This window comes from Trichechus manatus, unplaced genomic scaffold (genome assembly GCF_000243295.1).
Source record: "Trichechus manatus latirostris isolate Lorelei unplaced genomic scaffold, TriManLat1.0 scaffold00065, whole genome shotgun sequence".
Taxonomy (NCBI): Eukaryota; Metazoa; Chordata; class Mammalia; order Sirenia; family Trichechidae; genus Trichechus; species Trichechus manatus.
Window position 1 is genome coordinate 11,187,700 of NW_004444001.1, and position 26,893 is coordinate 11,214,592.

At 39.6% G+C, this 26,893-nt stretch overlaps 1 protein-coding gene across 2 annotated transcripts in view; it reads left to right on the top strand.

Annotated features, from left to right (window-relative positions):
• RUNX2 (RUNX family transcription factor 2) overlaps positions 1-26,893 on the top strand; it is a 137,388-nt gene that overhangs the window by 85,787 nt on the left and 24,708 nt on the right. For both annotated transcript variants that reach the window (XM_023734244.1, XM_023734245.1), the window contains one exon: positions 13,633-13,794. In XM_023734244.1, coding sequence (XP_023590012.1) covers positions 13,633-13,794 — 162 coding nt within the window. The remainder of the gene's footprint in view (positions 1-13,632; positions 13,795-26,893) is intronic.

Genomic DNA, 26,893 nt, shown 5'->3' on the forward strand with positions numbered 1-26,893 from the left:
ATGACTGTAGGGTGCCATCAGAGTGGGCAGAATTGTGGGGTGTGGAGGGTGGGAGTTAAGCGAAGTCTCATGCTTCACCACCGCCTATGGTGCTACTTATCTGTAGGCAACTTGTGTCTTAAGGAACTGAACTTTACACACTCAAAGACAGGTTGTTGGAAGTCCTTTGGTAGTGCTATGTTTTGTTTTCTGAAGTTACTGGAAAGTCTTGACTGTCTTCTTTCTTTGAGATCCTTTGGGCAAGATAGCTGGTAAATTTGCTGCTGCCATGCTGTATGCGTGCTCTGGTGGTACAATGGTTAAAGCTCTCAGCTGCTAACCGAAAGGTTGGCAGTCTGAACCCACCCAGTGGCTCTGTGGGAGAAAGATCTGGCAATCTGCCCCCATAAAGATTACCAAAAAACCAAACCCATGCCACTGAGTCAATTCTGACTCATAGTGACCATATAGGACAGGGCAGAACTGCCCTATAGAGTTTCCAGGGAGTGCCTGGTGGAGTCGAACTGCCGACCTTTTGGTTAGCAGGTAGATGTTAACCACTGCTCCACCAGGGTTTCCCCGTGAATGTTACAGCCTAGAAAATCCTATAGGGGCAGCTCTACTCTGTCACATAGAGTTTCTGTGAGTCGAAATTTGACTCGATCTCACCTAACAAAATAACAACATGCACATGTACGAGCAGGAAATCTCTTTAGAGAAGGCTGCTGGTCCCAACCTTTATGCAAAACAGGCACAAATCTGTGTTTAAACTCTGTTTCACATTTATTCACCCCTGGCAGCCAGCCACCTTATGAGAATAAGAGCTGAGTTCAAGTCCAGCCAGTGCTGGCTTTGGAAGAATAAAGCTCAGTAGGACCTTGTGAAGGGTTGGGGGTCAACATGTCACGTTGTTACATAACCTGTTAGTAGCATCCACAGATTAGCTTCTTAGAGGTCCTCTTTTTTGTTTGTTTTACTTCTCTCAGTTGGAATCCACTATTAAGTGAAGATGCTTTGGCTTTAGTATGCTTTTAGAAAAGTAGAGAGAGGCAATGTTCCAAGAAAAATCAATTCCTTGGGTTCCAAAATCATGTCTTTGTAATTCTCTCCTATCTGGAGTAGAAGATGCATTGTTAATATCTAATTATGATAAGAAGAATTGTCTCCCACATAATACTCCACCTTGTGATCTTCACTAAGACTTCCATTTCTAGTCAGTCTTTAGGTCTCTGCCCAGAGGAAATGTTGGTTTCTTTTTCTCTTTCTTTTCCAAAGCATATTTTTTCTCTTTTTAGTTATATACATACTTTTCCCTTTTATTAGTTCCCCAGGGTCCTTTCTTGCTTCCTTTTTACCTTTTGCAATGGACTATGTGTGGCAAAAGGATCAGAATAGAAGGTTAACTTAAGTGAAACGTTCAACCTACAAGGCTACAGCAGATGGTAAGGATAATTGGAAGAGCCAGTCAGCACAATTAATGTAATTATCTCCTGCCTTGCTTGCAGTTTAGGAGCAAGAGTGTGTTATGGGTGATGGACCATCAGTGTGAGTGATGATATCTCCTAGGACTTGGTACAAGTTAAGGAAACAAGGAAGATGTTGAGCCAGGTACCAGTGTGGGAGAATATCCTGAAGGTTACTAGATTATGGTTAAAGATGGAAGAACTTCAGAGAAGGAGCTGGCACCATCTCTTGGCCTTGGAGAACAGGCAGCTGCCAAGTGAACGGATCAGGAGGAAAGTCCATCATCATGGGAAATTCAAGTTTCAGTTCAGGCAGAAGGTAGAACAGTGTCCTATAGAAAGGTTGATGGCAGATAGGAGCTCTTGGCAGTTCCATCAACCATTCCTCATAAGACAGACAGAGGTTCCACACCTTGTTCTGTCTTCTCCAGTGCTTCAGTCTGACACTGCCTCTAGCTGTGTCTGACCAGGGCAATAGGTGGGAGTCTATTAATATATCCTAGGATTGTATTAACTTTTTGTCATGCCATCTGTGGCTTCAGTCCACAGAAAACTCTGCTGTTAGAACAGGCTTGCTGCATCCTGTTTCACAGTTGACCAAATGCAGGACCATACTTTTGTTCTTAACTCAGTTTCATTATATCACTTTTGCCTCATCTTTCTAGCTTGGAGGGTTATTTTATAATTCTGGTTCTTCATCCAGTGTGTTGGTTATTCCTCACAACTTTGTTTCATCTTAATGCTTGGAAGTTTGCTCTTGTGTCTTCAAGACTTTGACGGAGATGTTGGACAGAACTAGGATTCTACCGTCATTGAATATGCTACTATAAAACTCTCAAAGCTAACCATGATCTATTGTAATAGTCACTTTCTGGTAGGCATTTTAACTAGCTATGAATCTCATTAAACATAGTGTCATCTGGCCCATAAGATTGTCTTGAGAGATAAGGCATGTATATCTTGCTGAGGTCAGGATACACGATAGATAAGTTTTCTTCGAATCTGTTGCTTTAGTAATCCTAGGAAACAAGGTTTAAGCAAACTCATTCTGCTTTTTGATATTCAGATCAGATGTGAAAAACTCTTTATACACAGGCTGTTGAAAATGACTTAAGTTTTTAGTGGACTGCAAGCAAGTCAACACCAACAATGGCTCAAAAAAAAAAACAAAAAAAAAAAACAAAACAACCTAGTTGAAACTTAGATCTCACCAAGAGCAATATCATTTTCAGAATAGGATAAATGGGATAAGGGAATGCGACACCACTTTTCATCATGTAGCAAACTTGAAAGGCATTATCTGCAAATAATTTAACAACTATCATGTGGAAGAGCAATCCCAGAGAGCAATACTAAGATTAGTAGTGAGTGGAGTTACAGGGAAACATATTTCAGTTAATGTAAGGAAGAACTTTTTAGAACCTGCTCTGTCAAGTAGAAGCCCCTTGCCTACTAGTCACTATAAATTCTTGCAGTACTGTGGGATATAATTCATCTTGGAATGGAGACTGGTATTCATTTAAAGTAGCAAGCTGCTCTCCCTTACCTCCCCACCTCTCTTGGGCCTTAATTTCCTCAAGTGTGTTTGTTCTCCTCTTTCTATTTGCAGATTATTCTTCTTGATAGGGAAGATTTAAGTCAAAATAGTATTAAGTAATTTCCTTTCTAACTGTCATCAGTAAAAATTATACCCATGGTTCTCAAACTTTGGTGTATATTGGCATCACCTGGGGAGCTTGTTAAAAATACGGATGCCCAGGCTTTACTCCTGAATCACAATGTGCGAGGTGGAGCAGGCACAAATCACTCACCACTGTAGGCCTGGGGCCCATTACTGCAGGCTCAGCCTTGCCCATATCGTGCCAATCTTGATGCATCCTGAAGGCTTCTCAGGTGTCTCATCCCCACCTTTAGGTCATGTGTGGAGGCGGCTCAGTACACTAAGTTTGCTTCCTGGTTTCCTGAGCACAGCTCCTGGACTCCACCCTTGTGTCCACTTAGGTGCCATTTTCCGTACACACTCTTCCCTGTGTGCCTCGGCCTACACTGGCCTTCTTCCCTACTTCTATTATAATGTTGCCAGAGGGAGATTCAAAATGCATATCTGATTATGTAAACCTATACTTAAAAACACCTCAGTGACCTTCCTTTGCGTTTAGGTTAAAGACTAAAACCTCTAGCATAGCCCAACAAGTTCTACATAAGCTGGCTCCTCCCTGCCTGTTCTCCAGTCTCATCTCACACTACTTTCAATCTCCTGTCAGTACTCCAGCCACACTGGCGTTCTCTCAACTCTTCAAATAAAACATACTGCCTCCTGCCAGGCCCTTGATACGTGCTGTACCCTTTGCCTAAAACCCTCTTACCCTACTTCCTCATCTGTTGGACTTCTTCTTGCCCTTCAGGTCTTGGCTTAATCACCACTTCTTTAGAGAAGCCTTCCCTGATCCCCAGATGAGGTTGGAGTCCCCCACAGTACATTCTCATGGTGCCATGGGTGTCTCCTTTTTAGCACATATCACAGTTAGATGGTTATTTGATTGAAGTTCATCTCCTCTACCAAACTGTAAACTCCATGAGGGAAGGGATTAGGTCTGTCTGTATTCACCATTACTACCCCTAGTGCCTAGCACAGCACAGAAGTAGGTACTCAGTAAATATTTTTTGAATAATGAATGACTGGGAGGCTTTCCTAGAATGATGGATATTATCACCCATCTGACAATGGGTATCACTGTACCTGGGGACCTTCTGTGTCACCCCAACTGCTATATCTGATCCCTTGGATGTTGGCATCAGCCTGATTTGAACCTGAGTTTACTATACCCACTTTGATACTGTGATTTGAACTAAGCGTCCCTCCCTCATGGCCAGTGACACATCCCATTTATATCTCCAGTTCTGGTCCTGCCTGTTTGCAGATTTCCTTTCTTCTGCTGGCTTCATCGTTGAGGTCAAGCATATGACAAGGCTGAGGCCAGGTTAGGTATGACATGTCGTGTAGCTGCTTGCTTCTTCTATCAGCAGAAGCAATAGAAGCTAATAGCAAACAAACTATACCCCTCCTTTTCTGTAGGACAGTTATGAGTGCCATCCAGCCAAAAGTTGCTAGTACTTATGAGGCACTTCTCATCACCTCATCTTAATTCAACTTCATTCTGTTTTTGTTTTTTAACATACGTACTATTTCTCATTCTCTTCTCTGCTATTGTCTCTTAAGATTTACTAAGTTCCTCTTCTCCATTGTTTGTACTGTAACATACCTGTACACCCTCCACAGCATCAAGTTTTATCCAAACACATTGCTGCTTTTTTCTCAATTTCAGTTTAAAGCTCTCTGATTTAATTGCATCAGCTTCCTGCCAGATGATTCTGTTAGCCACCTTGGTCAGTTGGAGAAAGCCCCTGGTGGGGGAAAGAAGGGGAGTCAGGGTCCTCCTCTCGGGTCTTCTCTGCTGACATAAACCAAAATGTTCTGTGATAGGAGGTGCCATAAGTGTCAGCACCTGTCAGCTACCTTCCACAGCTGCCCAAATTGGCTATATGTGGCTTCAGTAATTTCAGTTGCAACTATCGTCTCCAGAAAGGACTGAGGGTAAGGAGCCCACTTTTCTGAGTAGCTAGAATCATGGCATTTTATACCTGGAAAAGCCTTTAGAGATAATTCATCAAACCCCTCAGTGTACAGGTAGAAACAGTGGGACTCAGAGAAGGTAAGTTATGGGCCCACAACTACACAGTCAATGCCAAAGCTGCCAGTCCAGGGTTCTTCCTACGTACAGAGGAGGCTGTTTGTTTTAAAACAGTGTTTCTTATTAGTCAAGAGAACCAGAAGTACGTGGAAAAGCTCATTCTAAAAACCCAGTTTAGCGAAAAGGATTATTAGAGAAGATATAGAATTTAACATTTACTATTTAGAGTAAATGGTTTTGAAATGGAAATCTATGTATGTATTTATGTATGAATGTAAGTATGTTTGTATTATGAATGACAGTTTATTATGACAGATAGAGTCTAAGAAAGGAAATTGTAAATCCACCTCTCTCAGTTGAGATTATTGCCTTTATTTGACCTTGGCAGAGCCCTGGTGGCACAATGGTTAAGTGCTCGGCTGCTAATCAAAAGATGCATGGTTAGAACCCACCCAGCGGCTCTGTGGGAGAAAGATCTGCCAATATACCTCTGTAAAGACTACAGCCAAGAAAACCCTATGATGATGTTCTACTCTGTCACGTGGGGTTGCTATGAGTCAGAATCGAGTCGACTGGACGCAACAACGATAGTTTTAAAAATACAAGTACCAGTTGGCTGTTGAGTCACTTCCGACTCATGGTGGTCCCATGTGTGCAGAGTAGAACTGCTTAAGGTTTTCAAGGCTGTGACCTTCTGGAAGCAGATCACCAAGCCTGTCTTCCGAGGTGCCTCTGAGTGGGTTCGAACTGCCAACCCTTTGGCTAGTAGTCAAACACTTAACCGTTTGTGCTACCCAAAGACTCTTAGTCTTAAGAGTAGACTAAAAATTGACTTTACGGCAATGGGTTTGGTTTTCTTGGTTTTGGTATATTTTGCTGCATTCATTTTAAATACCCCAGTTTTCTCAAGGAATATTTGAGGTTTACACAGCCTGATTTGAATATGGATTAGGGAAAAATAGGCAAAGGATAGGGAGTGGAATCTCTAACTGTACCCTACTCCCTAAATTTATTACGTTTTCATGGCAGAGGCATTGAGCTTTGGTAGAAATGACTGGCCTCCAACACTGCATGTTACACAGAAGCCTGCCTAGCAGCAGAAACAGGAAGAAGCCCTTTGTGTGCTGTTCAGGCTTTGCCCCTGTGGACTTGTTTCCTCCCATCTCTGCATGAAGTTCAGCACCGTGTCCATGGTGTGCCCTGTTGTGAGTGATTCTTAGGAAAGCAGGCCCTTCTTCACACCCACACATGTTTAACCACAGTGTTTACAAAAGGAGGCCTGCTAACAGCAACCACTGAGTTTTCACGCATACGTTTTACTGTACTGGGCTTTTGTAAAGCTCTTTGTCTGCTTCCCCCCACTCAAACTTATTCATTAAGAAAATAATTCTATTGTCTTCCTAGAGTCAATTCATTTTCTTAGGGTGCCTTTTCTTCCCTAACCATCTGCCGTCCTCTTTCTTCTCATATTGTGATCTCGGGTTTTTGTAGGGTTCAGTTATGCGGGAGACATGAAATTTGGCTTTTCAGTCATTTGGAAAATATGGAGACTCTTAGAGCTTATATATCAGTAGTTGCCTGCATTTTTGCCGGATGCAAAGACAACTTGAATCATGAACCACGCCTCCCCCAATTAGCATTTTTGAGCACTCCCTGCATACATAGCCTCCTGTATTTTTATGCTTCAGGGTTTTTTAGAATGGAAAGCAGATGCAACCAGTCTCCTCCAAGAAGCCTAAGCCGAGGGACCACCACCCTAGAAGGAGAATTTCTAAAATTGACTCTGACGCTCATGCTCTGTGGTTAATTTCTCTCATTAGAATGTTTTTAAAAACACAGTTCCATGCTTTGAACGTCTTTGAATTAATTCTTGTTTTGTATCTTATGTCTTACTTTAAAAATTGTTGTTTTTATCCTATATCTGCCTATCTTATGCCTTACTTTCCCATCTGCTTGTAAGCTTTTTTCAAGGCAAGAAATGTCTTTTATTTCTTTTACACCCCTCAGGCCATCGTACTCCCACACAGGCACACAGGAACTCTGTCACAATAAAAATTGATAATTTTCCGATTCATCAGCTCAGCATGTGAAAATTTTCTTTTTCCTCTCAAGAGCCCTGTTAAGGTAGCAGGTGGCAGTAATTCCCATTTATACTGTTGGGATGAGAAAGGGACAGCTAAGTAAGAGCCTTCCCCCTCACCTTAGTGAGTTGGGAGAGAAACTGCAATGTGGGTGCAGGCCTCTGGACTTTGGGTGTCTTTTTAAAATATAAACTATACTGAGGGATACTGTGCAGTTTGGGTAGGAACTGTGTCTGTGACAGACTTGGCCTCAGTTGAAACGAATGCCGAAGGTTGAAGGGATTCCTTACGTCAAATGGCTGGTTCCTTTTTATGGCTCTCAGTGGTTTCCACCTCGTACCAAGGGAAAATTAACCTGAACTCCTAACAGCTAGATTTTGGTCTAGTCTTACAAAGGAAATTGCTGATTTCTTCTAGAAGGGTGTAGTTGCAGGTCTGAAGGGTCTAATGTTGTTACTCTTATTTCCTACCATTGAGTCGGGGCCTGACTCATGATGACCCCGTGTGTTGCAGAGTAGAACTGTTCTTTGAGGTTTTCTTGGCTGTAATCTTTATGGAAGCAGTTTGTTAGGCCTAGCTGTTGTGTAGCCCCTGGGTGGGTTTGAACCACCAACCTTTGGATTAGCATCTGATAACAAACGACTTTGCTGCCCAGGCTCCTGAGGGGTTTAATAGCGTGGCTTCATATGGCTGGTGGCAGTTCTTAGTATGATTTCACAGTTATCGCTGGGGACTGTTTTCTCATCGATTGCATCTCCAGGGTCTCTAGGAGCAGTCTAGGTCCCTACATGTTTCTTTCCTCTCCCGTTCAGTCATTTTGATTAGTCACATCCTGCCTCTGAAGTATAGCAGTCTCTTTATATAGAAAGACCCGATTTTCTCTTTCAAGTTTATGCTACGGGTCACGTTTGATTACACCTTCCCTCTACCACCCACTTTTTTAGGTGACAGGAGAGAAGTTTGAGGGGGAGTAGGGAAGGGGTCATATTTAAATGCTTCTGTGATATTTAGTATTTCAGATTTCCCAAGCACTGAAGAATATGTGTGTACACATAAGAAACTCAACACCAAAGATTTTTAAATAATTATGTTTATATAAATGCATATACCAGTACACTGAATTTCTACAGTTTTACAATAAAAATAATACTGATACTGTTTCTGAAGACTGCCATACAAAAAATAATGAATTACAGTTTTTAAAACACCATAAACTTCTTAAAGTTTAACAGTAGTTTTACGTCTTCTGAAAATTTCTGTGAAATTTTATCAGTTGTCCTTTGAAAATGTGTGGGTGCTTATGGGTAGTTACAGGTCACCCAGGATTGACATCTCTATCCTCAGAGACACATATCAAGAATAATCTTGTTTATATTAGAGTGGTGGGACATAGTACTTCCTCCAGGTGTCTGTAGACTCGAAAAGACAAACCAGTCAATGTAACAAACCAGCTAGTATAACTCTGGATGAGGCAGAGTTAAGGAATGGATTATACTTGCTCTGTGGAACCCAGGGTGGAGAATGACAGTTTCTTGCTTGTTAATGGTTAATTAGTAGGTTTGTCTCAGAGCTAGCTAGGTCCTGCACCCTTCACTATTAGTAACTTTTTCACTATTAGTAACCTTAGGATTGATTGCCTAAAATACATTCGTGTCACCTGCTCTGACTCAGCCAAGTTAAGAGTGAATCTCACCAAGTCTCAGGTTTCTGCAGGAAGCTGAGTTGAGAAATGGTTTATTAGATCAGGTTAAGGTGAGTTTTCTCTACGGTGAGCATTAGTAATTGTTCACAAAAAAGCAAATATGGTGCACTCATATATTTTAGATAGGATTATACTTTTTTTTGGCGATTGAGCATTTAGAAAGACAAGGTATTTTATACCATATTTCCCTACTAAAAGATTGAAAGGTTCAAGTGTACAGTACTTGAAAAAACGCTGAAAAGATTTGGATTTCTTGGTCTGCAAGAAACCAAAACTAAGAAGGAACAGGATTAATGTTAAATATAATCTTAAAGGGTATTGACATGACTAACAGGGATATATGCTCCAAAATGTGGACCTAAAAACTATAAGAAGCTCTCTAAAAATTGCCCCTTACCATATTTCCGCAGGTAGGAAAATTATTGAACTCAGAATAAGAGGTTACAGGCTGGAAACACAGATACAGAATAAAAATTCAGTAAAGGTAGGCCCTGGGTGGCACAAATAATTAACACACTTGGCTGCTAACCGAAAGGTTGGTGGTTTGAGTCCACCAGAGGTACCTTGGAAGAAAGGCCTGGAGATCTACTTCTGAAAAATCAGCCATTGAAAACCTGCGGAGCACAAATCTACTGTGACACACATGGGATCACCATGAGTCGAAATTGACTCAATGGCAACTGATAAAAGTTGAGGTTTTAACTGTGGCATACATTTATTGGATTCTTTCCATGTGCTAAGCTCTTTGTAGCATTAGTGCATTTAATCTTCATAACAACTTTATAAGGAAGGCATTATTGTTTACGCCCATTATACAGATGAGGAAATTAGAGGCTTAGAGAAGTTGTGCAACTTGTCCAAGATCACACCATCCAGAAATGGTGGAGCTGGGTTGATGATCACTCAGTCACAGGGAATTAGAGAAGACCTGAGGTGTTTGGAGACCATTACTTTTTCTTTTTCTTTTTCTTTTTTTTTTTTTTAAGGTTGCTGTCCATATGGCAGTTCTTATGTTTTATTTTTCTTTACTAACTCTCTGTCTCCTTAAGTAGGTCACTATCATAAAATCTTAGAATGGAGACCTCGAGAGAGATTGGCTGGACTGCAGCCTGTCCTCTGAGAGACAGAAAACAAAGAAAGATCTTCTTGTTGAAGGATAGTTGGAACGTATTTTTCCTAATCTTGGATATCTCCAGGGAAGACCTCCACTAAAAGCAAAACTATCCTTTAATAGACTATTTTAGTATATATTCTGGCAGTCAGGAAGTTTATGTGAAACCTAAAACCTCACTGATATAACTTAAGCCCGCTTCTTCTTTTACAGCCTAACTGGAATTTAGAGAATAACTGATTACTCCTTCGTTATAATATTCCTTTATTTACTCAAGCCAGCCAGGGAGGTTCATTCAGTAATTGTTTATTGAGCACCCAGTATGTGCCAGGCACCATATGAGACTGTGCTGCCTCTGATTTGGGATATCTCCAGGAATACACTAGACAACCCAGTTGCTCTACATAGTTTAGTCAGATTATTACTATAATTTTTTAATAATGATGATTTGCCATTCACTGATTATTATTTAATCCCCACAACAGCGCTGCAAGATAGCACTGTCATATCTATTTTACGGATGAGGAGATAAAGCTCAGCGACGCTAAGAAACACACCCCATGTCCCGCAGAAGGGCCTTGACGATGTGATCTCCTAAAAGAATAATAACAGTTTTAATACAGTACTTAAAAGTTATTAAAATGCTTTTACTTACATTATGTCATTTAATTTCCCAAATAAACATGACCAGTAGTTATTATGGCACTCATTTTACAGATAACAATTACCACTTTTATTTATTATGCACTTGATAGGTACTTAACAGGTAAGGCCTAATCCATGTAATGTTCACAACAACTCTAATAACTATCATTATTCCCATTTTACAGACGAGCCACTGAGGCCCCCTGTATGACTTGCCCAGCCAGTTCACATGACCACTTTGCTATATTCACTTTACTGTATTGTGCTGCCTCATTTTCGAGATGAGGAAACTGAGGTACAGAAAGTTAGCTAACCCAGCTGAGGTTATACAGCTTATAAATGGCAGAGCTGAGCTTCTAACTCAGAGCCTGTCTTTAGAAAGCCCGTTTGTTTCCACTGTCCTGGGCTGTCTCTCTGCCCAAGGAGAACTATAAGGCTGTATCTTACATCCAAGTGAATACACTGATTTTTTAATGGTATATTTAAACTTTAATTATTTTAGTCATTCTTTATATCTCTTGTATTTTCTCCCCCATTTTTAGGCAGGGAGTTCTATAAATAACGACATGTTATGGTAGAGGAATGGATGTATCGGTTAAACTGCTCGATCAGGAAGTCATCTGGTGAGGTTAGGTTAGAACTGAAATCCAAATTTGAGTCCTGTGTGCCCAACTCATTTAGCTACGTGGTTCTTATCCTTTTTGTGTGTTGAAAATGTTGCTTGAGAGGAGGCCTTGCCTTTATGAGATTGCTTTCCGGTGCTGTAAGGAATGAATCTTTTTCCATCTGAAGATCATTTACCCTTTCTCTGAATAGCGAATTACATTAATGGTGCAAGGCAAGGAAGTATGTCAATATCAGATATAACAAGGACCAGTCACTCAGATTTGAAATGTTGCCAATCTATACAGTCTCAGCCTTGAAAGTTTTAAGGCACAGAAGTTTATTCCTTTAATGATCAAGTATCCCTCAGATTTCTGAAGGAAAATTTTGTTAACCATTTACAGTACTACACGTTTATTCAAATTGCAAACTCAGGTAAATGTTCCTTAAAATTGAATTAGATGAAATTTTTCTATACATCTGTTGATGCCTGTAAACATCAGATAAATATCCAGATGTATTTAATTATTTCTACTCAAGGAAATATGTTCTATTTAGACAGTCTTTAAATAAATTATTTCTGAATTGAATAAATAAACAAGAAATAACTGAAACTAAACAGCTTTGACTGTTTAGAAAAATAAAGATTTTAAAAGAGGGAATCATCTGAGAAAAACCCATTTTGTTATACTCATTTTTATTATTAGAAATAAACCTGGATTCACTGTTGAAATTAATAATTGTTTTAAAATTAAGCTTTTCATTTTCAAAGAATGATTGGGTGATTTGGGAAAAATTTTAAATCTATTCCAAGTGTACTAACTCCAGTTCAGACTTGTATTAACTGTGGAAATATTCCTGTAGCACCAAGAGTTTTCAAAAAGGACAAGAGTTAATACTTGTTGAGTCTCCTCTGTGGTAGCCCCCACTTCATAGCTTTCTCATGTAATTCCCACATCCCTCTGATTCAGGTATTATTAACCTCCTTTTTACAGATGAGGAAACTGAGGCCCAAAGCAGCTGAGTAATTAACCCAAGGTCACACAGCTGGAAGATAGAAGTCTCAGAACTTGAACCTAATTCTGTGCTTTCCAAAGTTCATGCTTATTCTACGATACCAGGCTGTCTTGTGAACAGCCTGATATGTCAGAATTTTTTAACTCAACATAAAAATTTTAAAATAAGCATAGATTAACTGTCATTAAGAGAAATTTACCTATGACTCTGCTTGACTAGCCCTCAAATAAGGGGAAAACAATTGGCAATACACACTTTTCCCCCCTAGAAACATACAGCACATTTACCTTTTTTCTTACGTAGAACTAGGAAGCTCTTTTGAAAGATGTGCTTGGCCTTGAGATTGTACCTCCAAGAAACCCCAAAGTGATACATCAAAAGATATTGTTGATTAATGTTCAGCAATTAACCCTAACCAGTTGGCTCCCCATTATTTTTTCATTATTACAGTGAATATAGGTAACACTAGGTCACATTCCAAACACGTGACAACTTTTAAACAAATTCTAATAGGATTAAAAACATTTCCCCATTCTTCTGTTTTGAGTCTTTTTTTTTTTTCCCCACTGTTAGAAGCTCCTAGGCTTAACATTGATACTGGATGGTGACAAAGCATTTCAATCCTTAATGGTAGTTGACTTTGAAATTAAGTTATATCCTTTTCTCAGAGGTTATTTTCTGATTTAGCTTTAGCATGAGAACAATATATACTGCTCTCCTCCTTTCTGTTCTTACTTGCTGCTCCCACTGTCCTGCACCCTCTCTTCTTCTTACCCCCTACGTTTGAAAGTGCCGTCCAGTGACTTGCCTGGGAAGAAAGTGCACTGTGCTGGAGTTATAGCATTTAAAACCCTAAAACCGCATCTGAAAGATAGTAGCAGGATATACAGGAGTAAAAGGCAGAGTCTACGTATTCTTTAACCAAGTTAATTGTTCCAAAATATTTCTAACCTTTAAAAAAAAAAAAAAAAGTAATACATACTCATTGGGGGAATCTTAGAAACTGAATGAAATATAATTCCACTTCGTAAAAATAACCAAAGCAGACTGTTTTCTCAATGACTGTTAAACTTTCTGAATAGAAATACTTACATGTGAGAGAGACCAGTTGTCCTTATGCATGATCCATTTTGTTGCTTTCATTGTGACTCAGAGCCTAGAAAGCTTAGTACTATGGTGCAGGGCCTGGAAAAGGGGTTGGGTAGGGGGGACTGTAGGAATGAAATTGTTGTTCCTTATGTATTCTCTTTTTTTTCTGCTTTATCCCACGCTTTGGCTTGCACGTGTCTAAGGCTACAGTGTCTGTTACACTGAAGATTTTTCATCTTCTTTTTCCCAGACCCCAGGCAGGCACAGTCTTCCCCACCGTGGTCCTATGACCAGTCTTACCCCTCCTACCTGAGCCAGATGACGTCTCCATCCATTCACTCCACCACGCCGCTGTCTTCCACACGGGGTACTGGGCTTCCTGCCATCACTGATGTGCCCAGGCGCATTTCAGGTAAAGATCGCGCTTTAACTGAAAACCCACCCCCCATACAGGGGCCAGCGGGAACGGGATGGGCCGAGGCTGTCTTTCCTATACCCAGAGTAACTCTCTGTTAGAAGCATGTGGGCAAGGGTACACCAACCAGGAAACCAGGTTTTTTGAATTACAGGATTATTAAACATTTGAACATTTTAAATCAAGAGACTGAAAATCCACTAAAGGTGGCATCATTTTCTTAAGATGATATTTCACACCACCCAGTTTTGGTCCTGCTGACCTGTGTTCTCTGTGGTAGGCACAGTCTCATAACTAGGGCCTTCTCCAGAGGGTCTTATGCCAGGCCTTCCTCTGCTTGTGTTCCTTTCTTTTCCTAACTTCTGCCTGTAAACCAAATTACAGATTGGTGGCACAGCCCTCCGTTTCGAAAGGCTTAGTGTTTTAAATCCCAGGAGTCTAAGCTAGCTAGTTCCCACAGAGAGCACCTGTAAACTTAAGACTCTCATCTCATCGGAAACTAGTTATTAAATGCATTGAAGCCTTTGAGAGTTATTAAAGGCAACACATGGCCTCTGAGTGGTCACCTCAAGACAGAGGCAGACTTTGCATGAAGCAGATAGTAGCACACTGCTGTCGTTCGCACCATGACAGCTCTGGGCTCACACATCCACTGTTCAGAAGGCACCACAAACACCTGTAGGTAGTGGAGGAAGTGTGTGTGGTGGATGAGCAGGCTGCCCCATCTATCATGGAGAATTCATCATAGACAGCCAGAAAGTGTCCCTGAAGACTTCAAACTGCCAAGTGGAGAAAAATTAAAGGGCCTTGGCCAACCGTATGAGTTTTGTGAATAATAATAATAAATCTCTCAGTACACCCCCAACATACAACCTACAACCTTGTCCCCCATAAAAAAAAGAGACATAGGCCCACCAAGGCACACACTCCGTTAGATCCTGTATTTGTCAGACACTCTTCTTAGGGTTTGGGCCCCATACACCTGTTTGACTCCTGGCCAGGTTAATGCCTTTCTCTCTTTCTCTTTGTGTCTCTGTGTCTGTTTCTCTCCCTCTGTCATTTTCTGCAAAGCTCGAAGCTGTTACTCACTCCGCTGAGTTGCATCACTGACAAGCTGAAGCTCCACCAGCAGGCTTGCAGGTTTTGATTAGTTCAGACTCCTTTATTTCTTTCAACTTGGGCGGAGGGAAGGCTTTGTTTCTCAAGCAAATAGCAGGAAAGGGCTATCTGGTCCTAGTGCCTTCCTATTTTCTGCAGCAGATGGACTCTCATGGGGGTGAGTAGGGAAAGAGGAGGGGTGGAGGGAGAACTACGAGGTTCTTTTGGAAAACCATGTTGCCACTTTTCCTTATGACTGCTATTATTGTTTTTATGAATCACGTGATATTTATTGGGGAACTGTACCGAGTATAGAATTTTAGTTATCATTCCCCTTGATTGGAATCACTGTCCCCTTTAGACAAACATCAGTTAAAGACATGGGAAAGAATGAGTAAGGCATAGGGGAGTGAGTGAGGGCTGATGTAGGATAGAAGACACAGTGTTTGATGGTGTGAGTTAGTCTGGTCATTCCTTCCATATTTTAAACTGAGAGTTTGTTTTTTATGCAGTGCCAAAATGACACTTTGACAGAACAGACCTGTGCAAACTTGCTTCTGGTCTAGGGTTCCCTGGTTCTCCCATCTGCCTGACCCTCTGTGGCTGAAACATTGGCTATTTGTATTTGTACCCTTGCAGTACCCAGAGGAAAAACCTCAGGGAAGGATTGCAGTTTTAGAGACACACATGTACAGGATTTTCTTACTGGGGTGTCTGCCTCTGTGAATTCAACAGGAAAAATATTAGAAAAGGGATCTAGCAAATAACACCAAAAAAGTGTTGTGTCAATGGGTAGGGCTTATTGTTTATCAAGGAGCCCTGGTGGTGTAGTGGTTAAGTGCTCAGCTGCTAACTGAAAGGTCTGCAGTTCAAACCCACCAGCGGCTCCACGGGAAAAAGATGTGGCAGTCTGCTTCCGTAAAGACTACAGCTTTAGAAACCCTATCGGGCAGTTCTGCTCTGCCCTGTAGGGTCAACTGTGAGTCGGAACCGACTGGACGGCAACGAGTTGTTTTTTTTTTTAGTTGTTTATCATTCACGTGGTGATTTAGATCAGCCAGATTATTTTGAGTCAGTTTACTGATGATTACTTAAAACATGTCCATAAGGCAATGCAGCACGTCTCTTCCCATTCCACAGAGGAGGAGGTAGAAATAGACACGTTAATTATCCAGCCCTATGCTCACCTGAGGCCAAAGGTAGTCAGGAACCTCTGCTTTAAACTAGTTTAAAATTGAGTTTAGTCCAGTTTTTTCCTCCTGCCCCAAATGTTTCTGTGAGCTGTTACTGGTGAAGTAACATAGTGCCAGGGTGGGAGGTTCTGTATAAACATTAAAGAGAAGAGAACAGAAAATCCCTCTTAGCCTGTAGGGAAATAGCAAGAAACGACTAGACTTGGACTGTCAGGGAACTGGAGGAGCCCTGATTGACCTGACCTTGTTCTTGGTGTGGGGCTGTGCCAGGACACAGAGCACTGACTGATAGACTTGTAGGATCAAGTCATTTGGAGTAAGCACCTTTCTTACTTCCCTGGGAACTGGTCCTTGGGCCCTCCCTGAGGAGGAGCCTGTCTGTAGGTTCTGAGGTGCCAAGCTGCGTAGTTCCATCCTATTATTCCCTTTGATATCTAAAACTATCCCTAGAGTCCGTGACATAGAGCCATCCTACAAATGAGACTAATAATGAGGTGGATTTTCTGGTTTGCTTGTTTTTTTTTTCTTTTTTTTTTTTGTGCTTTAGTAACTAAGGAGCCCTAGTGGCTCAGTGGTTAAGAGCTTGGCTGCTAACCAAAATGTCAGCAGTTCGAAGCCACCAGCTGCTCCTTGGAAACCCTATGGGGCAGTTCTGCTCTGTCCTATACGGTCCCTATAAGTTGGAATCAACTCAACGGCAGTGAATTAATAACTAAAATCCTTTGGATTGAGTCCATTTCTGTGCCTCGGGTCTTCATTAGGAGACCTGGTGGTGCAGTGGTTTAAGCGTTTGGCTGCTAACCAATAGGTTGGCAGTTCAAATCCACCAGCCATTCCTTGGAAACCGTAGGGGGCAGTTCTACTCTGTCCTACAAGGTGGCTATGAGTCGGAATCGACTTGACGGCAGTGGGCTAGTCTTCATTATATAAGAAGCCCTCATGGTGCAATGGTTAAGTGCTGGGCTGCTAACCGAAAGGTTGGCAGTTCGAACCCACCAGTGGCTCCACGCGAGAAAAGACCTGGTGATTAGTTCCTGTAAAAATTTATAGCCTGGGAAACCCAATGGGCGGTTCTACTCTGTCCTATAGGGTTGCTGTGAGTCAAAATAGACTCAAAAGCACGCAACAGTCTTTATTATGCTCTGCGCCAAATAATGCTATTTCCCTGTAATTACATGGATAGCTAAAATCCTAATTCACATCCCCACCTACAAGCAGTCCTATGGTATGTTCTGAGATGCTTTCTAGAACAGTTCATGTTTTTGTGTAGAAGAATCAGTTCTCATCCTCCTATATAAAGGAGTATACAAAATATTCTCATACATAGTTGAGTGAGAAAGAATACAATTCATCACTGCTCTGCAGTAGAATTGAAGGTTCAGATCCAAGTTTGAATCCCAACTCATACACTTACCAGGCAAGCTCCTACTCATTTGAAACTTAGTCTTACTATTTGTGAAATGGGGCTATAATACTAAACTCTTAGGGTTATGGTGAGGATTAGATTAAATGAGATACTTTATGTAAAATGCTTATAGCAGACCTGACACACAGTATGTGCTAAATAGATTGTAGTTGATATTATTAAGCTAAAATTGCTATGGAAAAGTTATGTATCTATACATAATTTACAGGCAAGCCCTGGCTTAAATGAATCAAGTGAAAAATCGAAACTTTTAAAGAAGATTATTTGCTTTTCAAAATGGATCACTACAAAGCATATGTAAAATATAAAACCCTTGGAATATTTAGATATTTAAATGAGTTAATATTTACAAATACTCATATAGCACTCATAAAGTACCTGCCACATAGAAGTGCACAGTAAATATTCACCATTATCATTCTGCAGACTTAAAGTGAACATTTACAGAGCTAAAAGCATTGAGCCACTCACAAAAAGTCAATAAAACATGAAGAGAAAATAACTATTCAATTATAATGTTGGAAAATAGAAAATGTTATTTAATTACATTTGTATGCAATTAGGCATAATAATGTTCTGTTCCAAGGGATCATAGGAATAAAAGCAACCAGAAAGGACTGTTATAAAGAAATTTCATTGCATTCCATTTTATCCTAAAAGCCACTGCAGAGAGAGACCATGATTTAATCTATTTAAAGACCTGCAGAAAATCTAATTTCACAGCTTCCTTTATTGGCAGGCATCCTTTCTTCTGAGTAATTTTTCAAGTATGGCTACAAATGCTAGAACTTAATGTATTATAATAATGACCAAAATTAAAACCAAACTCTTTGCTGTTGAGTCGATTCCGACTCATAGGGACTCTATAGAACAGAGTAGGACTGCCCCATAAGTTTTCCAAAGAGCGGTTGGTAGATTTGAACTGCTGACCCTTTGGTTAGCAGTGGAGCTCTTAACCACTACACCACCAGGGCTCCATAATAATCATAGTGATATTATATTGTATGGTTCCTGCAATCTTCCTCAAACCCTTTTTGAAAATGTTGTTGCTGTGTGCCATCAAGTCACTTCTGACTTGTAGTGACCAAAAGAACAGAGTAGAACTGCCCCATGGGGTTTCCTAGACTGGTATTTGTATGGGAGCAGATCTCCAGGTCTTTTCTCCTGCAGAGCCACTGGTGGAGTCCAACCACCAACCTTTTGGTTAGCAGCTGAGTGTTTTAACCATTGTGCCACCAGGACTTCTTTTTTTTTTGGAAATAAGTATAAATAAAATGTTAATGGTATGCTATCCATTATCCCTACTTTACTACAGAGAAACGTGATACTAGACGTCTTGATGTTCATAGGTACAATACTAAGATTTAGGAAATATTTCCTTAACCTGGGACAGCCTTAAATATAACAACAGTAGTAGTGATAGGTTTATAACTGAAGAATAAGTTACTGTCATGTAACTGACTAATAGGGTCTACCTTAGTACAATGAGTCTGGATCATATTCAGCTGAATTATAAAAATCAAGTACTACTTATCAGAAAGTAGTCAAGTGATGTTACAGTACAGAGGCAGTCCTATAGAGGTTGGCCCCTCTCCCCTGCCAAAGTGTGGCCTTAACATGTAACAATCTGTATTTAGGTAGCATTCTCCCCTGCCTGCCCTCACTGCTTTTATGCATTAACTTATTTCGTTGCATAGGGTCCTAAAATAATATTCACTGTACAGAGATCCTATTGCCGTCGAGTAGATTATGACTCACAGTGATTCTGTAGGACAGAGTAGAACTACCTCATAGGGTTTCCAAGGCTGTAATGTTTATGGAAGCAGACGGCCACATGTTTCTCCCTTAGGAGATAGCCAAAGTTATTTCTCATCGATTCTATTAAAGAGCAGGGTGTGGCAGGGTAAAGACCAGAATGACCATAATCCAAACCACTGTATATCTTTATAATTGTAATAATATTATCACTTACATGGCGTTTTTGATGTTCAAAGCATTTGTGAGGCTTAACACAAAGATTATAGTAACTTTTCTGGAGGTCATTACAAAATACTATGTAAATAAGTAATTACTAACTTCGAAAATGTATTTTATGTAATTATTCTGCTATGGAGAAAAGCACAGTTGTTTACTCAGTCTAATTCTTTGACTTGTGGTCAGAGTATGAGCTATCGTTTGTCTCCTCAAGGAGACCCTGCATAGGTTTATTCAGGGTGGGGACACTACAGATAACTCCTTCCCCACCCTGCTACTCTGAGTGAAGTAACTTAGATTAAACTAAATCTGTACCACTTTTTCCCATATGGAGCCCTGGTGGCATAGTGATTAAGAGCTCTGCTACTAACCAAAAAGGTCAGCAGTTCAAATCCACCAGACGCTCCTTGGAAACCCTATGGGCAGTTCCGACTATGAGTCGGAACCGACTCGACGGCATCCAACAACAACAACTTTCCCATACATGAGGTGGAAGGAATTTACACAGGACAGAGTTAAGAACTGAAATCTTTCTGAAAATTCTTTTATTTTATTTTTTCCCTTTTAAGCACATTGTCTTGAATTTCTTCTTTCACAACATTTAAATATCAAAAAATTCCACTTAATCAGTGCCCAGGACTATTGAGGATGTCTCCATTTTTATGCCTGTCATTTGCTAAACTATAATATTTCCAAAGGTCAGCAGAATAGGTGTTAGTGTAATAAATAAAATTACTGAAAAATTATTTTATTACCACAAAATCTAGAAATTGCTAGTGAAAAATTCCCATTTGATCACGAAAAGTCTATCAGGAGGATTGTTTCATGTAATTGTCTAATCCACTGGTATTTGATGTAGCTCATTTTTAAATGTCCCTTATAACCAAGTGTCTATCAAGTCCCCTGAGTCAAGTTTTTGAAACTAGCACCTTCAGTAATGTGCCAGGTATATGTAAACATTTATTTTAGCAGAGCATCTCTTTCAGCTCACAGGAGAGAGCAACCCCATAAGAAAGGTTAAAAGGAAATCTCCAGCAATTAGTACTAATAAACCAGAATGTTAAAGCAACTATCGTAAAAACACTAGAGCATCTACTTTTTAGTACTTTACAGACCATTCCTTTGTTAAGAGCCACCTGTTTGGTAGACACACCTTTGCCATGGCAGCCACGGGCAAGTAATGAAGTTTAATAGGAGCCACTCTTATTTTGAAGAAGTTTTCTGTTTAAAGCCACAGAGGGGGAAGTTATTAAATTTAATGGGCCCTAAACAAAAGCAAGCCCTATGTTAACAACTGCGTGTTCAATGCTCTTCTCTATTAATTGACCGTGATTTGTTGGGTTATCTTTGCATTCTGTTAGTTGGGTTTCATCATGCTTTCCCAAAAAATAGCCATCACTAGCACTGATAGTGGTTTTATCTTAGTGCCGTGGGTCTAGAATCAGGGCATACCTGCACTTCAGTTTACTGTAACTTTTGTTTTAGCGGTACTAAGGACTGAAGAAATGGTTTCCTTTCTCACTAGATCAGTTGGAGATAGTTGGCTCAGCTCACAAAGTTGACTAAGTTTGACTGTGTGACTAGTTACTGTTACTTGTAGCTAGTCTACGATTCCAAGGCTCAGAATGAAACCTGTGTACATTGGTTGACTCTGATTTGATACATGGTTCTTGTGAGTGGTTTTCGTGAGGATTTATTTCTGACACATGTTCAACCACCCACACACTGGAGAAAGATTTAGTGGTGAAAGGAGCCGTGTTTATCTAGGGATGGCAAAGACATAGTCATGAATTTTATTGAAGCTTAGCTGCAGACCCTCCCTTCTTTTTATAATAGAAAGCTTAGGAGCTTGAACTGTGTCATCAAAAGCATTAAAGTTAATTTTCTAATAGCACAATGGCTTCTGTGGTGCGCCGGGATCTGAGAAGAGGGTGAGAGCAATTTAATTCAGGAAACCTGAGTTTCAGTTTTAGTGTCGCTAAAGATTCTTTACACTATTCTCAGATAAGCCAGTTAATTTATTGTATCTCAGAGGCCCTGTGTAAATGGATTACTTGAAATTGCCCATTGACATGTCTCAGAGGTCCTGTACGGAGTAAGCTGATGCCTGTTCAGGGATTTGTTGTTCTCAAGACTTCTAGTAAACAAAGTTTACCTTACTCGCTAAGGGCTAGCGGAAAAACCAAGTTACATCATTAGCTTCAAAGACTTAGAAACATGCTAGTCCATTTTAAAAACACCAAGAATGTTCTCCCTGAACCTAGGGATACCACCTCCCCATTTCCTTTTGTCACTGACTTTTAGTGACATTTCTTGTTAGAAAACCTTTTCGTGCGTTCCTTCCTGGGAAAGAACTTCCCCTGTCACTGAAATTTGTCACCAAATGGTCCTGATTATGGTTTTCTACGTCTTTGGTCCATTTTTTTCAATTAAATTTTTTTCTTTAGTTTTTCCCATAGACAAATGCCTAAATATTTATCTTTAGGTGGCCATTCATATCAATTCAAGTACTGAACAGACCCTGATAAAATAACAATCCATTCATGAGGCTACTTAGCTGCCTCCCAAAATATTCAACTCTCCTAGATAAAGGTTGCTCCTTTTTGCTTAAGAACTTCTGGTGGGGGTGTCTATAATTTAAAGCACCTTTTTTTTTTCTTTTTTTTTTTTTTTGAGGAGGAGGCATATAGAATTATTTATATTCCTTAAGTGTGCCATGCTGTTTCATGCTTGGCATGAAATACCAGCCCACTCCTGTTGATCCTTCTTGACCACCTCTTCCTCTGGGAAGCCTTCCTCAACCATCACTTTTCTCAGAGTGAATCAGTCTCTCTTCTGTGCTCATCTGTATCACATCTCTGTACTTTAGTTGCTGTTGTTAGGTGCCAACCTGCCGATTTTCAACTCATAGCAACCCTGTGTGACAGAGTTGAACTATCCCATAGAGTTTTTTTGGTTGTAACGTCTGTGGGAGCAGATCGCCAGGTCTTTTTCCTACAGAGCTGCTGGGTAGGTTCGAACCATCCACCTTTTAGTTGACAACCAGGTGCTTAACTGTTATGCCACCAAGGCTCCTTCCGTACTTCAGACACACCTCATGTGTACTCATTTTCCTTTAGTATAATAGTTTGACTTAATGCCTTCTTTTATGGGAGGTAAGCTTCTCAAAGACAGTGACAATGTCTTACGTATTCTTGAATCCTTTTACTGTAGCACAGCTTTGGGCACATAGTAGGTTCTCTGTAAATCTTGAATGAAACAAGTATAAGTGGGAAAAAGAGATAGAAGAAAAAGAGGAAGACAGGCAGGTAGAAGAAGAAAAGGGAAGGAGAGAAGATTTTGTCACCTGGAACAACAAAGAAAGGGCAAAACAATAGAAACTTATTGCTGATAAGGACAGGAAATATCACAGTAAGAGTGTGCATAAGCAGTATATATTTTTATCTCCAAGTCTTTTTGCAATGTGTTTCATATTTAGAATACAAATCAAGACTGCATCTGTTTCTAGACTTGCTGCTAACAGTTGGTAAGAATGCCAAAACATACTTTAGGTCCAGCTTGAAACCAAATGACCAAATAGAATTTTTGAAATCTATTTTAGGGTCTGACATTGATTATAGCCCATCATGTAATAAAGTGTCAAAGTCTTTTCTGAGAAAGTGATTGAAATTATATTAACTAAGTTGTAAATCAAAGCGAAGATAGTCCTCTAAAACAAAGCAGTCATTTCTCACCAAGTCTTCTTCAGGCTCAATTTTTCCTATATCCTCCCTTCCTTTTTCAACCCTTTCTGTATGATGTGGTTTCATGTCGTTTCACTGTCCTGCTCAGTGATGTCTGGACACACTGCAGTTTGTCAGCATCCCTCTTATTGCCTGCCACCCAGAACCCAACTCCTTTATTCTCGCCTCTGAACTAAAGTGGCCTTAGTTCTTTTGGTAGCCATGTTATTCTGTTTTCTTAGATTTGCCACTTACTGTCAAGCTGCATTTCTTCCATTTTTTTTTTTTTTTTTTTTAGATCCAGGGATTTGTTTTTCTTAGGACTTTGGTAACGAAAGTTTGCCTAACCAGATAAATGCTGATGGAAAAACTAAGTTGTATCATTAGCTTCAAAAAACATAGAAACCTGCTAGTACATTTTTAAAACACTCAAGAATGTGCTTCCTGGCTGTAGGAATACCATCTCCCCATTTCCTTTTGTCAGTTTACACTTACAGTTGATACTTTAAAGCTATTCCTGCTAGGTTTTATCTTATTAAATTCAGGTAATAGTTTCTGCCTGTCAGGAACTGTTTAGATCTTAATTAATATTATACAGTATATTAGCGCCTCTTACATTCCTTCCTGTGTGGGCTGCCTTTCTTCATTTCAGTCATTCCAAGTCAGCTCAACAAATATTTGGTACATACTTAAAATGTGCTTAGGCAGGCAATGAATAAAAAAGATATAGAAGACATGGTCTCTGCCCTTAGGAAGCTTTCAGTCTCCTTTGGCAGAGTTGATACAGTTACCCTATGATACCAGACCATGGAGATGCCAAAATGTGCAAAAGTTGTTCAGGATTCTAGGGAAAGGAGCTCTCTTTTGCCCCTCTACTTTATTCATTCAATTCCATAACTAACAGCCATCTCATGTAGGAAATTAAAAAAAAAAAAGTTTCATTCTGTTCAAACTATACCTTTACTCTGAATTGCTTTAAAAATTACATTTCTGACTTTAAAAAAAATTGCATTTGTTGATATGTGTGACTTCATACATTTTCTCAAGATGTGACAAGAGTATATAAGAGCTTGTCTTTTCCCAGTTAGATTGAAAGCTTCTCTCGGCCAAGGGCCTGGCCTTCTCATCTTTGGCTACCTCACTGTAACTTCTAGTTTCGTGCTCTGCATGTAATATACACATGAGATATTCTTGCAGGGAGCAGAAAGATCTACCCAACAGTCAGTGCTGCATGCTTCACGGTTATCTGTCCTGTGACTGGCATTAGGAATTGGCTAACAGATCTACAAGTAGAACTGTATAGGAGACTGATGAAATTGCCATTTAGCTTAATTCTGTATTCCATATACATAAACATGGTCCTTGCATGTGATGTATTATAGAATTTGCCAATATCTATAATACATCTCTGATAAAGCAGTGTTAGCTCTGTGCTTTAACATATACATTTACATATGCATGTATTCACTTTTCACCACATTTAGAATACATATACATGTAAATATTCTTGACAGGTCTATTGCTTGTGATATTAATAAATATCAGCCAAGGCAATCATTATTTTTTCAGAAAAAGTAGGACCACTGAAACCCCTATATTTTAATATTATTATTTTTTAACTTCATTGACCACTGATTTCCCAGGAAATATTAATTGACCACTGCTGGTAAAAGAAGGGAGAGAGAAACTGCATGATTATTTTAAGTTAGTTATTAAGTTTGTTAATACATAGAAAAAGTTCCAAGGGCAGCCTTAGAAAGATATATTTAGAAGAAGTAACTAAATAAGTAAGAAGACTTTTTATAATTAAAATCCTATGTGATAAAAGGCAAATGACAACACTTTAATTTGAGCTGTTCAAAGTCATTTGTGGACAATATTTTGAACAGTGTGGAAATAAGTAGTCATTTTTAGACTTCTTTTTGTTTGCTTGTTTGTTTTTTTTCCTGCAAAGCAAACAGGTAGGCATATATTATTAAATTAGGTCAGAATTCAGATGACTTGGTCTGAGACAAATCTAGGATCCCATTTGACTATGCTGTCTAAATTACTTTTTTGATATGACATTCAAGACATTTATGAGCCTCAAATCATGAAAAAGTCAAGTAAAAAATGAAAACAAACAAACAAAACCTCTGCTTAGGCAACACTGTCCCTAAATATCTCAAAGGATTTCTTCAGCAAGAAGGTGTCATATTTTTTTTCAGAGAGGCCGTGGCATTAAGTAACCAATCTAGAAATGCAGCCAAGCGTGGCACACCTGGGATAAGGCCAGTGTTTCTGTACCCAACCAAAACGGTCACCGTTCCAGCTCCCTGTTGTAATTAGTAACAATGTTATAATGAATGAAATAATCATAGCAAATGTAGTGATGGTTATAAACACACTCGACCTTATGCCAAAGAGAGCAGTGGTTCATGATATATCAATAATAAACCCATTTAAGTGGTGACACTAAATCCATACATAATTAAGAAGAACCTTCTAAACAAAAACCACAAAGAAAATAAAAACAGGTTTTGGAAAAGAGGAACAATTCTGATAATTGTGCTGTGGTACTTACCATTAAAACAAAACAAAACACAAGTCCATAAGCTCCCAAACTACACCTTAGGAAAACACTGCATTCTCAGTGTAGCTTATAGGTATGGTGGAGAGTTGACCTAAAATATTCCAAAAAGGGAAGAGTTTGACACTTGAGGTACTTATATAGAGAAAGTTAAAGTTGTTCTCTGACGTTCAAAGTGGGCAAGTGTCACAGGTATCTTTTGAAGGCTTAACAAAATTTCAGATAACCACTTTAATCCAGCAAATGGTTGAATCACGTCAATTGGGGCATATATCCAAAAGGAGCCCAACACTGGTAAAATAGCAGTTGCTCAGTAAAACTGTGCTGAATTGATTTGATTTATCAGGAAAACATTTCTTTCAAGGCTCACACATGCAGCCTAATGATTAATATTCATAGCATCGTTGGTAGTGTGTTGGAGACAGCACTTGTCTGGGAATTGAGGAACCTGTCTTCTAATTGTGGATGTACCTGCAAGTTCTTGAGCGGGTCACCTAAGTTCTCTGGGTTTCAGTTACCTCCTGTGAAAATGAGCTAGTTGAGCTAGATATTCTCCAAGATATCATAAAGCTTTGAATGTCTGTGATTCTAAAATAAGGGCTGAAAGGATATGTTTTCTCACAGAAAAGATTTAGTGATCAATCAGCACATCAGAAAACTAAATACCACCATCCGTAATAACAATAAAAACTAGTGTAGCAGTTGATTTATGAACTAAATTAACAGCAGGAACAACTACTACAGATGCCAAGAAGAGCTTTGTCTGGTGCCTCAGTTTATTCTGATGAGAAGCAACCTAAGATTGGCTAATTAATGCCAGAACTTTACATTTAAACCTCCACACCTGACCACACCTGAACCTCTGTTTAAGATGAAGCCTCATATATGTGCATATGTATCTGAGTCTGCAGACAGATTTTGAAACCTCAGATTTAATTGAAAATAAAGGAGCTGTTTTATTGTCATTCCTTTTTTTTTAAAATTGTGCTTTAGATGAAGGTTTACAGAGCATATTAGTTTCTCATTAAACAATTAATACACATATTGTTTTGTGACATTGGTTGCCAACCCCACAACATGTCAACCCTCTCTCCCTTCTCGACCTTGGGTTCCC